Below are 18,309 nucleotides of genomic sequence, written 5' to 3' on the forward strand. Positions count from 1 at the left end.
ATAAAACACATGTGGTGTGTGCACGAGTCCTTCCTGGTTCCTCATGGCCCACAGAATCTCCATGTGTGTTACAAGAACACCGGACTGGGAGCTGAAGAGAACACCAGGATAGATGTTCATGTAATGAGCAGTCTGATTTCAAGCCCCGTGACTGTCAAGTTTAAGTCAATGTCAGGGTGTTTTTGTTTCTTTCTGAATACTGCAAAAACCCACGACAGATACCAGAAAGACTAAGAAACGATAAGTTAAAAAAATCTTTCAGTTTGGAAGAGGAGTTATGAAAGACCGGTTAATCGTTTTTAAACAAAGGGGTGCAGGTTTGCCCTGCTTCCTTTTTTCGATGTAAACCCTCCCTCCTTAGAGAAGGCGCCAGAGCGAGGAGACATCAGACAGGAAGACACAAAAGACACAACGTAGGAACAGTCAGGACCCAGGTTTTTCTTTAATCCTCAGGGGAAAGCTATGAAACAAGCGGTAAGAAGAGTGGATACTCGAGTGTCATGAGTGCTGTGCATATTATTACAATAATATGGGCAAAAAATAGATTGTCACCTTCAGTACAATAAGGGTCACTAGAATATCTTCTGTCCATGCCGACAGGATTTGTGTTCGTCCACGAAGATACCACGGCCTCCGGCACAACATGCCTACAGCATCTAAAGCTTCCGAAATGCCTATCTTGGTCTATACATATTTCATTAAAAATAAACTCTATATAATAAATAAATATATAAAATAAATATAATGTTGCCTTTGAAAGTTTTCTATAAATAAATTTAAGGTTTCTTTTTTTTTCTTTTTACTAAGAGGTCTTTGCTTTAAGCTCCACAGAGCTGATAACTGAAAACGTCTCTTGCCTTTTTTTTTAAGACTGCATCGTACATGCCATCTTTCATACAGGATAGGCGTGAGCAGGCCACCAGCCAAAACCCGAACGCAGCAATGCTGATATAAGATGAGGAGGAACTGATGGAGGGGGGCGGGTGGAAAAAAAAATATGAAAAGCGTGTCCGTCTCTCAGCATGCATCGGGCCACACCCCTCTCAGTCTCAGTCTCCGTCTCCCTCTCTGCCTCTCTCCACGGGTCCAGGCGCCTCTCTCCGGCTCTCATCCCGTCTTGCGTTGCCCCTGGTGACGAAACCGAGCGAGCGGGCGCGGCTCCCCTCTAACAGGACAGACCGTCTTTGAAGTGCAGGACAGAAACCGGCACGTTCCATCCAAGCCTGCATCATACATTATGCATGCGGCGAAGTTTGGCAACAGTGCAGCTGATGTGATGACACAGCTAATCAATAAGAGCCCACCGCACAAAAATCTCTAGAGTGTTTGTTGTCTGCTTTGTTTCTATTCTGTTTTATATATTTTTTTAGTTTGTTTTGTTGTCGTTGTTGTTGTTGTTGTTGTTGTTGTCGTTTCCACTTTAAAGGGCTCAAACCAGAAAAAAAACGTTTGTTATTATCAACTTTGGCTTAAAATATCTTTATATAGTTCGGGTACTTTGTCAGGGTCCACAGGTCTTGGTAAAAAGTGTGTAAACCTCTGGTGCCTTTTAGTCCTAGTCCCTTCTCTCGGAGTGCCGTCCTTATTTAGCGCCACATAGTATCTTCGTCCAGTGTCCGTGTGTTTGTACAGATTGGAGGAGTACGTGTTGTACCAATTCTCCTCAAACTGCTCCCGGAACACACACTCCGGCGTCAGCTTTTCCTGCAGAGCAAACACAGAAGAGATGAGCGCTAGACAGGCGGGTAGGCGTATCAACAAAAGGTACACATTCTTAAAGCTAATTTGCCGCACAGAAAGTTGAAAAAAATCACCCTTCAAGTTGATCAAGTGTAGTTAAACACGAGGCAGCCACAAAGCAGAAAGGGTTGGAAACAAGATTTTACAGTAAGTCAACTTTAAAAAATATATTTTCACGTTTCCAGGTTCCGTTATTGCACCGATAGTACAGAGACTGAAAACCCTTGAGCTTCCTTTCTGAGAAATCTTGACCGCGCTATGAAGGGTTATGTTCATGATGAAACATTCACTTGTCCCGATGGGATATTACCTGTTGTCAAATTTCATTGAGGCGAACTAACGCTTTGCCGGCAGTTTATTACTGTCGACTGAGAAACGTTTGTTTGTAAAATCGAATAGGCCATTGACATTATAACGACACATCAGGTTAATATCTGCATGATGCGACTGTGATGTTGGTGTAAACATTACACCTGCCAGAGCCTTCCCCAGCTCCGCAAGCGACACTGCCAGTCTTCGTGCTCCAGGGAAAGAGCACATTTCGCTCTTAAATGGCTGGAAATGTGCATAATATATGCTAATCGACGTGGAGCGGATATAAACATAACGAATACGGCGTTCATCTAAACTTAAGTTGGGGGATTTGAAGGGAGAAAATGGGTGCAAAATACTTAGAAACTAGTCCCACTTGTTTCTGCCCTCAGAAACCTCATGGGACGCAGAACCTAAAAGATGCTCAAAAACAATAAAATGGGGTGGTGTCTGGTGCTGCAGAAAAAAACAAAACGTGCGCACACGAATATTGACATACTGTACATGTCGTTACTTTGCCCTTATTTTTGTCACAAGTTTGCCATGTGCCAACTAAAACTGCAGGTTGTTCTTCCGGCTTTCTAACTTTCATAGCATCCAAACTTCCTTTACATTACACACGCGATGTAAGGAAGTGAGATGTATTAATAGCAATCTTAAGAGCCACGCAGTGTCTTAAAATATGACATTATACTCAGCGGGGTGATTCCTATTATTTTTTCCTTATGAAAATGAGTATCCCATGCTGGAGCGGAACAGAATTATTCTGCAATCTTTGTTTTTGTCATAACCTCTCAGGCATTGCCAGCAGCACCGTCGTCCGTGATTGTGTGTTACAAGGGAACACAAGACACGAAGAAGCCGCATGATTGCACGACGGGGTGTCTTTCAAGGGGTTAAGCGAATGCTGACAGACGCACAGTAGCTGCAGCTGACTTCGCCCATCAAGAACACAAACACACAGATCACGGGGAAAGAGGGGTAGTGTCGCGTTATTGTCGATCCCCCCCACCTGACCTCATCAAAGCAGCGGACTTTAAAGGAACTGCAACACAGATGTATTTTTCTGGCACACTTCACGGAACTCCAGCTCGAGAGTCTGGACCCAGGCTGAATCCCACAGGACGCAGGCAGTGAGCGCTAGCTGCTGTGTGGGAACTGGCAGCGTGTCCGGGCTCACCTCGCCCCTTGCGTCACGAACAGCGCATCCGGGGAGCCCTGCTAGCGTGTGGCTGACGTGCCGACAGGTCCCTCACTTCGTCCCCACCAGCCACGGGGGGGGGGAGGCTGCGTGTTCGAAACCTCGCGTGTTAGATCGGTAGAGTCGGGGGTGGTTTTAAGATGCAGGCTCTGAGCGCCTCTTGAAAACGTCAAGACAGTGCTTCGAAAATGATCCATAATTCATGTTAAGGGGGTGAAAAGTCCAACTCACAGAAGCCAGAAAATTCCTGAAGCAGCAGTGAAAGCAGAGGAAGAATGGAAAGAAACAGAGTCCCCTTGTTCAGCAACAGCCAGATGAGAGATACTTTCCCTAAGTAATGCAGATCCAAAGGGTTGTTTTTAAGAAATGTTATGAAGCAATGTTATTTTTTTTCCTAATGCCAGTAGATGATACTTCTGTGATTTTCTTACATTCTGGCTACATAAGCAGACATGTAAGATCTTACTTGTGTTCAAATATGGTCTTGCTTTTAATTAATGCTACTTGGCGAGACTTGGCGAGTTTGTTCTTCATGGTTCAATTAGTGGCAGCACCACGAAATGAAGCAAAGCCCTGCACTCTCCGTGCCTTCCTCTGAATTCTGGGACATGTCAGCTTCCCTGTTGCACGATGGGAACTGGGCAGAATAACTCAATCAGGGAAAGGGGTGATTCAGTGATCTGCACACATTCCAGCAGAGCTGCGCACTGTAAACGTGTGGAAAAACAGACTAAGGAATGACCCACGCAGCCTTTAATTCAGTCCTGGCGGTTTTCCCAGGGCCATCTCCCAAAGTCCACCTGTTATTACGGCCCTTCCGAGGAATTCCTGCTTCACATTTACCAAGTTGTAACCTGCAGGTGATTTTATTACTGTTGTTGCTGTTGGCAGCGTTATTATGGTCGCACATCCCACTTACAGCAGGGGCTGGCTTCATCAGAGAAGAATCACATCATGCTCTGTTGTTCGCGGCTGCGGCTGACGGTCCTGTTCTCCTGGAGTTTCTCATCTTACTTCGGGGGATGGAAAGAATCTGACTCGGCTCCAAACCGAACAAGGTGCTTCCATAGCAACTGCAGCATTTAGGTTCGGCTCTGACTGTACCGAAAACTTCCTCACATTTCCAGAGAAAGAGCTTTTTCATATTTCTCTATAGAGGCGTCTATATGAAAACAGGCTGTCTATATCACCTGTCTGGTGTTGGGAAGATGACATACTTCACATTGTTAAACAGTTCCTCATGTTACAGTATTCTGCTCAAAGACAAATAAGAAACAACCTCACTCGCAGTACTTTGTGCAAGCTTGTCATCCAGCTGAACCTGTCAGCGATAAGAAGACACAACCTCACCCTGCTTGCCTATTTGCAGATAAGAAGGAGAAGACGCTCTATTTAACAGTCCACTGGATAAGGCCTGAGCATTGTCTATCACTAGGGAGACTCACAGATGATCTCATTGCAGAGATTGCACACAGATAGTGTTTTGATGTCATTTTGCCACCAAGAAACCGCTGTTGGAAGAAGCAGCCCAATTAAGGAAATCAAGCACATTCTCTGTGTGGCGCAAGAACAGACACAGCCAAGTGTAAAAGGGAAGGCAGTGGAGCGCCTTAGCGGAGCACTGAGGAGATCTTGAAGAAAACCTTAAGACTGGTTTTACCTCTGGCAGCAAGTAGCTACAAGTTAGACCATAAACAAAGCCAAAGAATGACCTGCTGGAAGAGCACCCAAAACAAACAAAGTTCACTTCCAAGTAATTAGGTTTAAACTAACAAATAAAACAGTGTAATATGATAACGAATAACTCAACCAAAGGCGTTCCCTGTGATGAAAGACTCTGTCTTTTAGATCAAACGTAGCTCACTGATCAGAATTGCTTATGTGCTCCACGATGGTGCCAAGCATTTCGAAATACAACCACAAGACAATGTTGATACTAAATACTGTACAAGTAATGAGTCTGACAAAAAAAGGTGAAGAAACAGGGAGCTGCAGAAAAGCATTGCATCCACTCCCACTTAAATGTTGAATTGTTTGTGTTCTCTGTGGAAGGAATATCCTATCCCAGCAGTTACAATTAAGTTAACATTTTAAATAAAGTTTAAAAAAAAAGAAATTTTAAGTAACTTTAAAATCCAATTTGCTCTCAGAGATTCTTCACACTGATTAAATATTATTTATGACTTGTGAGACCTTCTCAAGATATGGTATCAAGTAATATGGCATCTTGCAATAAAATAGTGCAGAACCTTTCTTTTTGGAAACAATAAGATTCCAAAGTTACTCATACCTACAATGAACTGTATCTGAAAGCTGAATTTAAAATCCATGAATACATTTAGTATTTTTCAAGAAATAATTCAAAGGCTCGCTTAACTTTCAATATTTTATAACTAAAAAGAACACCTGTCAAAAACAGTTACACATGTTTCTAAATACACGATGATCAAATGTATTCTTAACCGAGTGAGTTTATGAGTCCTCTTTTGGGCTTGGCAACTTTGAGAAGGTGCTTCCTGTAGACTTTTAATAGGTTATGAAACATAAGGATATTAAAAGAATCTCCACAGGTCTTCTATTGGAGGCTGTGACAACCAAGAACACATACATTTCTGCTCTACCTTTGCCTCATTGAGTTTGACATGGGATTTGAGTTGATACCCTGTTGTACAGCCAACCTGTGACGAAGCATGAGCTTCATGAGAGAAGTGTCTTGGCAAAAATATCTTGGCAAGTTTGTAATCTGTCTAGGACACGAGGACCAGGGGACGCAAACCAATCCTGAAGCAGAACAGAATATTTCTGTTCTTCTCAGAAGGAACGACTTTCTTTTGCTTCTCATAAAGAATGACTTTCTTTCCGTGCTAATCAGACTCATGATGACACTGTCAAAAAGCTCCATTTGTGTTTCTTCCTGCTGTATCACTTTGTCCCAACTGACTTGGGAGTCACTAGTTGCCATTTGACAAATTCATGTCTTTTTTGTTACCGTGATGCTCTCCCACGAACCCCAAATTCACTGGACCAACCCTGAATGGTTAATCAAAGAGACTCTGGATCCTACTAATGAATTATGTTTGCAGATTCCCAACTGTTGTTGAGTCAAACACCCAACTTCTATTCTGACCACACATTGGGGTAAAACCTTCTTACGTCCTCTCCCTCGTGTGGTAGCAACTATCCCTTTCACCTCGGCCCTTTTGGTGACAAGCGCCACAGTCAGAACTGGGGCTTCTCATGAGATTTTAGTTCAACAAGTTCAACTTATGAGTTATGGTTCAACAAGGGTCTGTTATATTTAGCAGCTACTACATTACTGAAGTTCTATGGGCAGTGTGGCAAAGCCCTAAATATACAATAATCAGATATACAAGAGCCGACATGGACCACAGTAACCCCTGACAACTGCCACTTATATTACTCCCAGCCTCCTTCCAGTGTGAATGAAATTGTGTCATGCCCTCTCTGGTCCTTGTAAGCAGATAATGTTGCCTTTGCTTGGAAGAGGTCTAAACTTTTGCCCCCCAACAGCCAACAGAGGTCCAAACCAGGTGCATCTGTCAATCGAGCAGCCGTGAGTGAGGGGGAATGCTGACATGCAGCTTTTGAGCGCGTTGCTCTATGGCTGCAGAGAACGTGTAAATAAGAACAGTCGCAGGACCCAGACTGTCCCTGCTAGGAGCTCCTTGTTTGTCTTCACAACATCCTCAGTCCCCTAATAAGACCATCCTGAATGGTTTATGCTGCTATAGAAGTATACACCGTTGTGAGTCAGATGAGAGGTGGCTGAAATGTCCTGAGAGTGCAGTGTACAAATCTTTCAGTATCAGTTCAAATTCTGAGCACGAGCACATAAAAGAGCCATGTGATCTGATGTTATAAAGTGAGAGCCCTGGGCAACACTTTCCTTTCAAACACTTTCATTACCCTCATAATAAAATGATGCACTTCTCAGATTAAAAAAACAAATCTCTTTAGATCTGCAAATGGAAAGCTATACGGTAGGTAACAAACCCACACCTGTCTGACATAAACTGCCAAAGTAGGGAACTACTTGGGCTCATTATGATTGTCTTGTTTTAATAAATCAAGGATCCTTCATTACTGTACATGAATTCATAACAAATGTCTTTTTAAACAGAGTATTATGACAGAAGTTTTACTGTGTAACCAGGACACTTCTGTGGGAGTGTATTGTTTTGCAAGAGATCCATCAAAAGTAACCGTGGAAAAAGACATCTCCTTGAAGCGCCTCAGCCTGTTGTCTTTGTCAGTGAAGCGGGTTGTGCAATCTTACGCCACGACCTGCGGCTGTGTATTGAACTTACCGACCCATACAGCTCCCCCTTCTCATTCATCCCGAGGTAGAGCCCGCTGTCCACGCCGCGGATGCTGACGAGGCCCACGGCTATGCTTATAAACTCCAGTATACCTGAGAAGACAAAGCAGAGGACGTTTCCCGCAAACAGCCACACCACACGTAGCACTGCTCTGCAAGCATGCAGCCCTGGAGACCGAGGAGGACTCAGGCTGGCTCTGTTATCAACTTTAATTGCCCGATGTTTTTTATCCACAGCAAACTAAAACTTCACCCATTTATACAGCTGCACTAGCACTAGGAGTGTAAATGGTTATATTAACGAGGATGATGGGTGAAGCCAGTGCGAGAAAGGTTCACGAACCGTTACCACAGGGCAAAGAACTGGTCCAGGCAGCCACAAGCAGGAACAAAAGCCTTGTCCAAGGAGTAATACACATCAGTCATTGAAGTGTTTACTCAGGGGACAATTCTGAATGGGACTCCCAGCTCAGTAGCAAAACAAAGAGACCGGCGCAGAGGGCCCAGCGGGGCCACATCGATCTCCTGTTGGAAGAAGCGCATGGAAGGCTCAAGGCCGAGGACCGTACCTGTGGAAGGTAACAGGTAACAGGTAACAGGTAACGGGCCATGCCAAGCGATAGTCCATTCCTGCCCATCAGGAGCTGCGTTTTAATTGATCCTAACGAGCTAGTTATTACAGAGACCACACCTCATCCTCGTGCTCTCTGGACTGGTTTAGTTTGTTCCTAATGGCTGCAGTAAACCATAAAAAAGAGGTACAAATATAAACCGCTTATTGGGTTCAACATAGAGGTATTAGTATTAGGCTTGGAGGTTTATGTTAATGGCTTATCATCTAGAAGAGGACCCAGCCACCCACCTAACTCACAGCATGTCACCACACGCTAGATACCACTCCTCCTCGTCCCCTGTCCTGATGCACAAATTCTGATGCATGGCTTACCCTCCCAGTCTTTGTAGTTGGTTTTGGGTAAGTGCCTAATGATGTGGTTGTAGAGCACAGTGTTCCTCTACTTTTATTCTAGGAGTGAAACAGGAGAACACTGACTCAAAATGTTATCTGGCCAAATACTTCCTGCCTCTGATGTATGTCTTTTTAAAGAGTGTTGGATACCTACAAGTATGCTTCCCTTCTGTCCCACTGACCGCATATTATACCTAAAACTGAAGTGTTTTAAGGGTTTTGAGAGGTTTCTCAATTCATTCTTTAATATTTTCTTCTTTCCTTAGATAACGTGTATTGTCTCCAGTATCGGCACACGAAACTTGTCCAGGACATGCCTGCTGGACAGAGGGAGCTTGAAACACACATGGAGGCTGACACAGGAGGTTCGAAACCTAAAGCTAATGAGAGGAAAGAGAGGAATCAAAGCTGATTGTAACTGAAACGAGTTTAGTTTTATTACGTGTGTCAAGGTCATAGCCTTTTAACTCGGAACCTCGAAAGCACCTTGTTTAGGAGCCTTCAGATCCGGTTCTTCTGAGGTAACAGGCTGATTTACAGAAGAGAGGAGACAGTGCATTCGTAACAAGAAGGCAGAGTGGGAGCCCGTCAATGTTGCAGACTCACTTTATTATATATTAAATTTATAAGGTGGGTATGTTGAAAAAAATTCCAACAGTCCTGTCCCAAAGAAATATATGTATTGTGTTTGAGTTTCCAGCATTAACCTTTTCCAGTATTGTTGGCTGTACTTTCATTACTCCTTGAACCAAAAGCCCTCCAGAAAGAGCCTTCTCCTTGCCAGTTGTTAATCAGATATGCAAAACAGACTGAAATGATGCATTGCAGCCCCATTTCCCTATAGGTAGCATTTTAGGACTGTTAAACTAAAAATCATTTTTGAAGGATTGTGTTATGTTCTGTGATTCTTCAGAAGACAAACATTCTGTACTGTATATGTAAATAAGCCTTGCAACTTGATAAAGATTTCGTGATTTGATTAAGAAAAGCAAACATGTAGCATGTGTATCGCATGGGTTAACTGTGACTGTATTGCAGCAATAGTGTCTGCAGTTCAACCAGAAATGGAGCACAGCCCCTGAGTTGTTCACAAATGTGCATTTTACAGGTGGAGCTGCAGTTCCATGGCTGGTGAGGTCAGCCCCCTCCTTTGCGCACAGCTCTTTTGAGATCCTTTGGCATGGAGAGCGCCGTATAAATCCAAGGAATGATTATTATTTGTTGGATATTCTGAAGTGTTGACCTTCAGGGGAGCAGAGTGATGGAGAAGTCGCTGTACAGGAGTTATCCAGCATGTTAGCTGCATGACGTCAGCACATCTAGGCACGTTAAATACAAACTACAATCACTATGTATGGATGTTACTAATTTAAAAGAACCTGTAAAACGTTTTTATAGCTCAGACACCTCTAATCCATTACCCAATGTGCTGTTACTAAAACTTCTTTTCCTTTGGTTTAGAAAACAGAGGTACCCAGAAGCTCATTGTGTTTACCACAGTATAACACATTTCAGCACATTGTCAATGAATGCAAATGTTTTTACCAGAACACCACAGGGTGCAACCTGATAATTCTTCATGTCAAGGCAAATTGCTCACCTGATGCTGATTTTATATATCTGAGGAAGTGACAGCCTGTCCTCTAAACGCTTCTGTAGCTGGTACTGGAGGCTCTGGGCACAGTGCTCGTTCATGGTTTGATGTAAACTTTCAGAAAGGACAGTGGCCACTGTATAATATAACAGATCTTTCATTTCTTTTCCAAGGAAGGGGGATCAGAAGTGTTTGACAACATTTATTTATTTACTGAGCCAATTCAATTTTCAGTTCTTTTAGTTCATGGTCGGTTTTCTTTAAGCACTTATTACAAAGTGCAGTTTTCTCTGACAACAACAACTCTCCTTTTCACCACATAACATGCAAACTGTTGTGTTTGTTGATCTGTTGAAGTAGACACAACATGGGCCCTGACTAATTCATTATGGCATAAATACACAAAGATGTGTTACAACACAGGCGCTATTCAGCAGATCCAAATACAGTGTCTGTTTTGCAACACAAAGTGTAAAGATGAAAAATCACAACTTAACACTTTCTTCTGGTCTTCCTGCTTTTTATGTGATATGTTTTTACATTTAGCACTTAAAACAGTGCAGGAAAACTGATATACCACAAACTTCAACACTGATGGACTACAGCAAAAAATAATGAAGTCACTAATTCAGACTGAAGCTATTTAAAGGTACAGGGAGATGTCAGTGTAGACCAACATTAACCTTCCATGACTTCTTGTGTGATTATATTGAAAGACGGAAGCTAACTCCAGACCTTGACCACATATGATGGATACAATCTAGACAGCAGGTAAATATGTTCAAATAGGGAGCTGCATCAACATGCATAGACTGCAAAGGTACAAGTAAATGCTTATACCGTGCTGAAAAGAGAAGAAAAGAAACAAAACGTTACGGCTGAGGAGCCTTCGTCGGAAGCCCACAGCCGAAATGCTCTGTTTCTTTTCTTCTCTTTTCATGTATGTTTTCAGATATGTTCCCTGGACACATACGGAATCCTTTACTGTAGGAAGTCATGACTAAGGAAATGCATCAGGAAACTGAGTGAAACACACCATACCTTCACCCACCCTAACAAATCCCTTATTATGGCATTACTCTGAGCAGTATGCTCAGACTATCTTATTCAATAAAAAGCCAGTGGACTGAATAGTTCTCGTCACGTGAACATCCAGATCGGAAGGCTATGAACATATGCACTACTTGCAATGCTGTAAAAGCCAATCCATTTTGTTACAGTGCAAGGTGTGCTCCTTGTAATCCTCATTCAGCACAGCTCGGCTCCTGTCTGGACGGCTTCCAGCAAGGGTGACCTCGTTATTGCTGTAGTGCTGCTTTGCTGGGACTGGAGTTTTAATGCTGCACATGCAGAGGTTTTGCTGATGCAACAGACACGCCTCTGCTGCCCAGAGTTATTGGATTCGCTGTGACATCTTTGTCTCAAGAAGTCACGAAGGACGTGGTATTAATTCAGCATCTGCTGTGCAGCCTCCAAAGACAGAAATAGAGGTCAGATGCAGAAAACTACAGTACATCAGTAGTACTGTAATCTTATAGTACTAATATCCTCTGTTATTTACTGTACTTTCATACACCTGACCTTTAGTTAATCTGAGACAGGATTGTACAGTAGGTGTCTTACACAATAAGATGTTCATAATTGTGACGCATGGTATTAAAATCATTCAATGGTATTTCCTATGTGCTTAGTAATGGGTTATGTCTACTTATAAAAGTGCACTTCTCATTCACTGGAAAACTGGCAGCTCATACTCCAAGGAAAAATTTGTGGCTCTTTCCTTAACTTTTCTAACTTAAATGTGATGTTTAAACTAAATTGTTTTATCAGGTAATAAACATTCCCAATAACAGTTATTCTATTCTTTATAGACCTATCTCTTAGAGAAAAAGGAGAAAACAGGTATTGCTGATTTGTGCAGATGTAAAAAAAAAGAGAAACTGACCCTTTTCAATCAGAAGAAGGAACAACAGTCAAGTGATTCAGAGTCTTACACTGTTTCATTAACTGTACTGGATTGAATCATAACACTGTACGGTTACAGGGTTCTGTCTATAAATGTGAAATTACAACTTTTCCTCTTTGATGTCCCCAGTATAACCAGCGATTAAGTTTGAAGTCTCATCTGAAATAACTTGAATACAGATCTAAGGTCTCTGTGACTCACCAGGTTGGCTGATCACAATCCAAAACTGGAATGGAAGTCAGAGATTCAGCAACAGGGAAACCGGCATCTGCCCATCTGATCTTACTCATTTCTCCAGCTGGGAATAGCCCAGACTGTAAAGCAAGTGTAACACTCAGCACAAATGGCTGTGATCTTACAGTATTGATGACAGGGAGACCCAAAGGACAATGGGCTGGAGACCTACAGTACTGCACCAGAAGGATCAGAACCTCCCAGCACTGACCACAGCCTCACCCTACAACACTACTCCCTGCTCACACACACTTGACTTCCAGAGACATGGCGAACACAGAATCGTCCAGGCATTCATTTCCCCTTAAACAGTGGTGTGTCTCACAACTGAAGAGGAAACCGATAGCTGAAAAGGCTCTCATTACAGAAGTACAGTGCAGAGTGGCCCCCCTTTTTAGAGATTTAGTTTTAAATATTCTTGTGAAAAAGACACAGCGTCCTGCGTGTGAAGTAAACTTTATATACTGTATAAATACATCGATCTAAAATTATTTTACCGGTACGATTATCTTTAGAACCCAAATATTTCTCGAAATCGGCCGTTAATTTTAGGCTGTTCATTTTCTGCGAAAGAAGCTTGAAAAGATGATGTAAAGTTCCGACAGGCTCTCAGCACTCAAGGTGGGCTTGAAAAGCCACGCGTTTGAATAATTAGGGTAAAGCTGCAGGAAAGCAGAAAACATCCCCACCAGTCAATACGCCTGAAGGATATTTCGGGAAACTATAGCATCTCCAGCGCCTCTCGCACTGCGTCAAATTTAATGCGGTCGATCCTTCCACGGCTTGAAATGTTACTGGTTTGCATGTGATGGGTACCCGGCCAGTTATAGGACCCAGCAGGTGACTGCCGATTGGCCCTCCGGCCCAGCGCAAGCGAAGCAGTGCAATCGCAGTCCTCCCAGACACCTGCGACAGGCGTGATGCAGGTCTCGCTTTCAAGCGGCGTTAGACCGGCTTCTCGTCTTCGGGCGACCCGGGACACGTGTTCGTCAGCCGCCGGGCGCGGGGGCTTTGCATGCCCCTGTCGCAGCGCCACGCACGCCTCCAGCACACTCACACACTGCAAACGCTGCCCAACTGAAGTTGACGGCGCTGCCCAGGCTAGGAGAAACGCTACCATCACCTGCACTAAAACACACTCCAAAAGCAGGGGCACTGTGCACGCACTGCCGGTACCGCAGTCTAGTACTAACACATTATTGTCTATCTGCCTACAAGTTTGCTAAAGCACTGTTATGAAGGACCCCAGCACAGAACAAGTTTTTTGTTAATACACATTTTGTTACGTTTATCTGCAGCGCATCGGTCAATCGATGACCCAGGTATCGGAAGACGAATCTTTCACTGTTTACCGCCACTTTAAAAAAAGCGCACCGTAGTTCGGGCGATCACACATCTTGAAGAAGACGAGTCGCCTCGGGACATGTGTTTATCCCCCAGCTGAAGTGCAGGCAGGTGGCCGCAGTCCGCAGTCAACTAGAAGCGACCACATGAATAAGAATAACGTAGTGTTTCTACATTCTAGTCCGGTCTTATTCTTTTTTTCAAACGCGAAAAACTATTTATTTCCAGCGTTACCGTAGAATGTAATGGACAAGATACAGGCTTTTGCGTTTCAAAACGCACGCTTTACGAAGTCAATACATAACGATGTGCCTCCCATAGGTCACGGTAACAGTCGGATAAATGATTGTTCTCCTGGATTATGTAATGCTCGTTCTGCTGGTCGGATGCTAAATTTATCTCGGAGGTCACTTGGAGAGACTGAAGTATTCAGGCAAGACAGTCTCTTCCTATTCGAGAACTACATGCCCGATGGGTTTAAATTTCTCTCAGACACACCTCTCTGACACAACAATGAAACATCTTTTTTACACGTGCGGGGCTAACATATAGCAGCGCACGAAAGGGTGAGTACCGATAAATAAATCACTAATTAGCTCAGAAACTGCAGAAGTAGCCACTCCCTGTGACCTAAATATATTTTGTTTCTACACTTGTACAATGTCATGTGTGATTATGATTTTACGCATTGGGCATAGCAGCGGTGCAGAGAGGCACACACACAGAAGGAGAATGTGTTGACTCACTCATATGATGCGGTATGCTGTAGATTCCCCCTGTAAAGTGTGCTGAAATTGTACCTTTAAATAAAGGGGATCCCCGGTTTTTACGCCTCTTGGCCTCGTCGTGCAAAGGCCGAGCAGCACATTAAAAACAAAACACAGGAAACGATCTGCCTAGAAAATGCAGACGCGTGAATGTGCAGTTAGTAGCAGTCATCTCGGAGAGTGAGGAAAGAGAATGAAAGGGAAAACAAAAAAACGTTTTCATTTCAAAATCCCGCACCCGAAGAGTTAATATACCTACCGAATCGGCTGTGGTCTTGCCTCGTACCCTGAATGGTACCATTGGGGAAAATCTCTAAATGGAATCCGGTTCTGCAGTAAAGCTGTCTCCTTCTGAGAATTCCCTTCAAATGATCCAGGTCCGTGACCGCAGCCCCCCGGGGCAGCCCCCCGGCTTCAGAGTGAACCAGGTGCGGGTTATCCGCCGGTAAAACCGGCACGTTCCCCAGAGGAAGAGCATCCTGAGCACCGAAATAGTTCCCAACTTCCCCTAAAGGAGCCATCAGAAGATTCTGCTTTTAGAGAACGAGAATAAACAATAATAATGGTATCAGCCAAAGAGATCTTCTACCACTCCCTCCTCGTTGCCGTTACTGGTGAAGGTGCTCTCCCTTTAATCCATTAAAACGCATAAATAAAAGTAATATTTTGTTTTGACTGCTACGGGTTCAAGGTCACAGCGCTGTTAGCCTAAGAAACCGCCACTTTTTATTCACGCACTGACATAATTTATATACATACGGTAGATCCCCAGACCTTAACAGGTAATGTGGTCTTCAGCCCATCCAGCTGTCTGAAGAATAAAAATCCATAGCTTCTCCATTAGAGTTAAGGTTGGAATGATCATGCCAACTTAAAAAGCCGACGTTGTGGGAATTTTTAAGATGTTCAGGCTACGTCAGAATTATGGATTCTGCCTCCATAAAGGCATGCGCTGTTTTTACTGTATTATACACTGCATGCACCAGCGGGAATCCTGGAATCAAGTGTGCAGATGTGTAACATATATCTTGTTTTTAGAGATCGCACAGTGCCGCCACAGACAGAATCCCACCATAAAACTTTGATCTTCTCTGATGTGCAAAGGCAATATCCAAGAGCTGTCTGAGATGAGAGATGTCCAGGTACAGGGAATGTTGGGCGATCACCGGCGAACAGAAATACGCCAGAGCGCTTTCCTTTTTTCTTGTAATTCTTGGCTGGGTGGAAACAGGTGTTCCTTCCGCGGAGCTCGCGGTGAAATGTTGTACTCCTGCACTGAGCTGCGGCTCTTCTCTCAGTCTCCCCATCCAGCACGCAGAGTACGCAGGCAAAGCAACCATTGGGCTGGGTTTAAGGTAGTCTCCCGGGGTAGTCATGACAGCCAGAGCTCTCCACGGTCCTAGCGCTCTCGAAGTGCCTGTCCTGAAACCAAGGTGATCAGAAGAGCAGTGCAGCTTCGTAAGCAAGTTGCACCTGTTTCTTCGTAACTGCGCCGACCTTTTCGGGAGCGTGACGGAATAAACTAATTCAAAAATATATTTTTAAAAAATCTTAATCAACGTATTGTTTCTCATATTTGGTCATGCACTTTCCTTTTTTATATAAAAATGCTCTTTGGGTTTCTAGCGCAGTAATGAAATAATTTTTATTAACGAAATGCATATATGCACTATGAATTAAAAATTAAAATTGACTTTAAAATGATAGGATTCAGACGAGCTGCTTTTTGTTGCTCATCATTTTAAAAGACAGCTGTATGCCAGGGCGAGACAAGTTCTTCCTTCAACAGGGTTTTTATTATGTAGGCATTGGGTTTGACAACCTGCTGTGTTGTTTTATTTCAGAACAAAGTGTGTCCCCTGTTGCAGGTGGCAAAGTGTGTTGTGGAACAGCCACCTTGGTCAATTCCAGGCCACCGTCTTTGACTCCTACAGGTCATACAGCCTTCCTCACACCCGAAGAAGGCTCCATGGCCGAAACGTTGTGTTTTCTTTCTTCTCTTTTCAGCATGGAATAAACCTATTACTTGTTCGTTCACATACAGGAGATATCGCCATAATCACTGTGTGCTAGTCTGCAAAGAATCTGGCCAGTTCATTTCCACTTTTCCCAACCCTGTAAACAACGGGGCGAAAGGAGTCAACCCATCCCTGGTTTCGCACAGAGCAATGCCGACACTCAGATGGGTCACTAACTTCTTAAGTAAGCTGCTGTTCTGCAGAATAGGAAGCACTGGAGAGCTTCCTATTCTTCCACACAGCAGGAAGGCAGCCTTGTACCAGGCATGCTACAAGCACAGGCTCTGCGTCGGAACACAATTCTGTCCACCTTTTGGAAACTCCCTGCAGATTTTGGAATCCCAGGAAAATGCAGGGCTAGGCGCAATGATTGGTCAATACAGCCAATATGTGAAGGAAAGTGTCCTGTGCAGAGTCAACAATAACATTCTGCTCTCTTGGCACAATTGCTGAAGGCGTGCTGAAGTTCTTTCATCATCTAACGTGTAAGAAACTGGCTATGTATTTCCTTTCCTTTCTCTGTGTGTTCTGGTCCTCGGCAGACCTGACGGTCTCTTCTGTTTCCAGAGGCTTGTGAACTGGATCAACCTCAGTTCCCATCATGCCGGAAGTCACATGGTCTCCATTCCACCTGGATGTAACCTATTCTCTGTAGCTTGGAGGAACTGGGAAATGGTTTCTACACAAAACAGAATATCCAAAAAGAGCACATGCAGTATGAATGCTTTTAACATGCCATGAAATCTCGCCTCACTCTGTTCATTTGCCAGGAATACTAGGAACAGCGAGAGGTGTAAAGGACACTTAATTGTGTGTTGCATTCAAATAAAAGCTAAACCTCTGCAGGTTACAATCTTTATGCTGCTATAATGTTAATTCCAATTTGATAAGCTTACTTTATCCACTTATTGTATCAATTATGTGCAACTGTAAGTCACCCTGTGTAATGGCATCTGCTAGGTAAATAATAAACAAATAAAATTGTCTCTGCGTTTAAAAAAAAAAGGTTTACAAAGCTACAACTGGGTCTCTGTGATAATATTTCCAAATCTGTGTAAGAGACTTAACATCTGGCAAGAATTACAGAAAGGGGCTTTTTTACTACATACTTATACTAAGTTATTATACATACTGTGCTGCTTTGGGTGGATGTACTGGTAAGCAGGAATTTGAAATAGGTATATTAGGTTATAGTGTATAGTGTGTAAACCAGTCTTAAATTTATGTTAAGTGTCTTTATTTTGGCATAAGTAATGTTTGTTTTTTTCAGTTGATTTCATGTCCTATAAATGCCACTCTAAATATTTATCTTATTTCAAGCATTCATATCCAAACTTTCCCAGTAATTATTATTTTTAGAATTTATTTAAGGTGTCCAGATATTTGAGCCATGCAGTTTTTTCATGACATTCAATTTGACTCTAGAGGTCAAATTGTTTATTTTTTCTCTTTTTGTTGCAGTACAACTCATACTGCATCTAGTACAGCATGAAGTATATCTGAACAAGCCAGATATTGGTAGTGCTATACTAGTAGTATGATGGGCTATATTCTGAACCCCTGGCTCTTTAAAAAGTTATGGTTTAAGAATGTTAAAGCTCACAACTTACTATTTGGTTAATTGATACAGATTACCTGAGTGAACTAGTTAAATTTACTAAAATTTCACTGTAATAAAGCAGGAGAGATATTAGAATACTAGTGTATCTAGAATTAAAAAAAATACTGGTGACACTTGCAATATACAGTATTATTTACTGTCACATGTCACATGAGTGAATATTTGTTAGAAATAATATATTAATGCATGCTGTGAAACTAATTACT

General features: G+C 42.9%; 1 protein-coding gene across 1 annotated transcript; it reads right to left on the reverse strand.

The window, feature by feature from the left end:
• Positions 1-423: 423 nt before the first annotated feature.
• On the reverse strand, positions 424-15,264 carry LOC148830060 (fibroblast growth factor 9). The gene is made up of 4 exons (XM_088922173.1): positions 15,224-15,264; positions 14,724-14,994; positions 7,582-7,685; positions 424-1,704 (listed from the first exon to the last, which is right to left on the reverse strand). Exons 2-4 carry the CDS (start codon positions 14,983-14,985, stop codon positions 1,459-1,461), a joined length of 612 nt encoding a protein of 203 aa, XP_088778299.1. The 5' UTR covers positions 14,986-14,994; positions 15,224-15,264; the 3' UTR covers positions 424-1,458.
• Positions 15,265-18,309: the final 3,045 nt, after the last annotated feature.

This window comes from Atractosteus spatula, chromosome 7 (assembly GCF_055471065.1).
Source record: "Atractosteus spatula isolate fAtrSpa1 chromosome 7, fAtrSpa1.hap1, whole genome shotgun sequence".
NCBI lineage: Eukaryota > Metazoa > Chordata > Actinopteri > Semionotiformes > Lepisosteidae > Atractosteus > Atractosteus spatula.

What these genes read in the sequence shown, in the direction of transcription:
- LOC148830060 (XM_088922173.1), bottom strand. Translation starts at nt 14,985, where the DNA reads ATGGCTCCTTTAGGGGAAGTTGGGAACTATTTCGGTGCTCAGGATGCT. An exon ending in GCAAGACCACAGCCGATTCG is followed by an intron (nt 7,686 to 14,723) that starts GTAGGTATATTA and finishes TTGTCTTCTCAG; the next exon opens with GTATACTGGAGTTTATAAGC. An exon ending in AGGGGGAGCTGTATGGGTCG is followed by an intron (nt 1,705 to 7,581) that starts GTAAGTTCAATA and finishes TTTGCTCTGCAG; the next exon opens with GAAAAGCTGACGCCGGAGTG.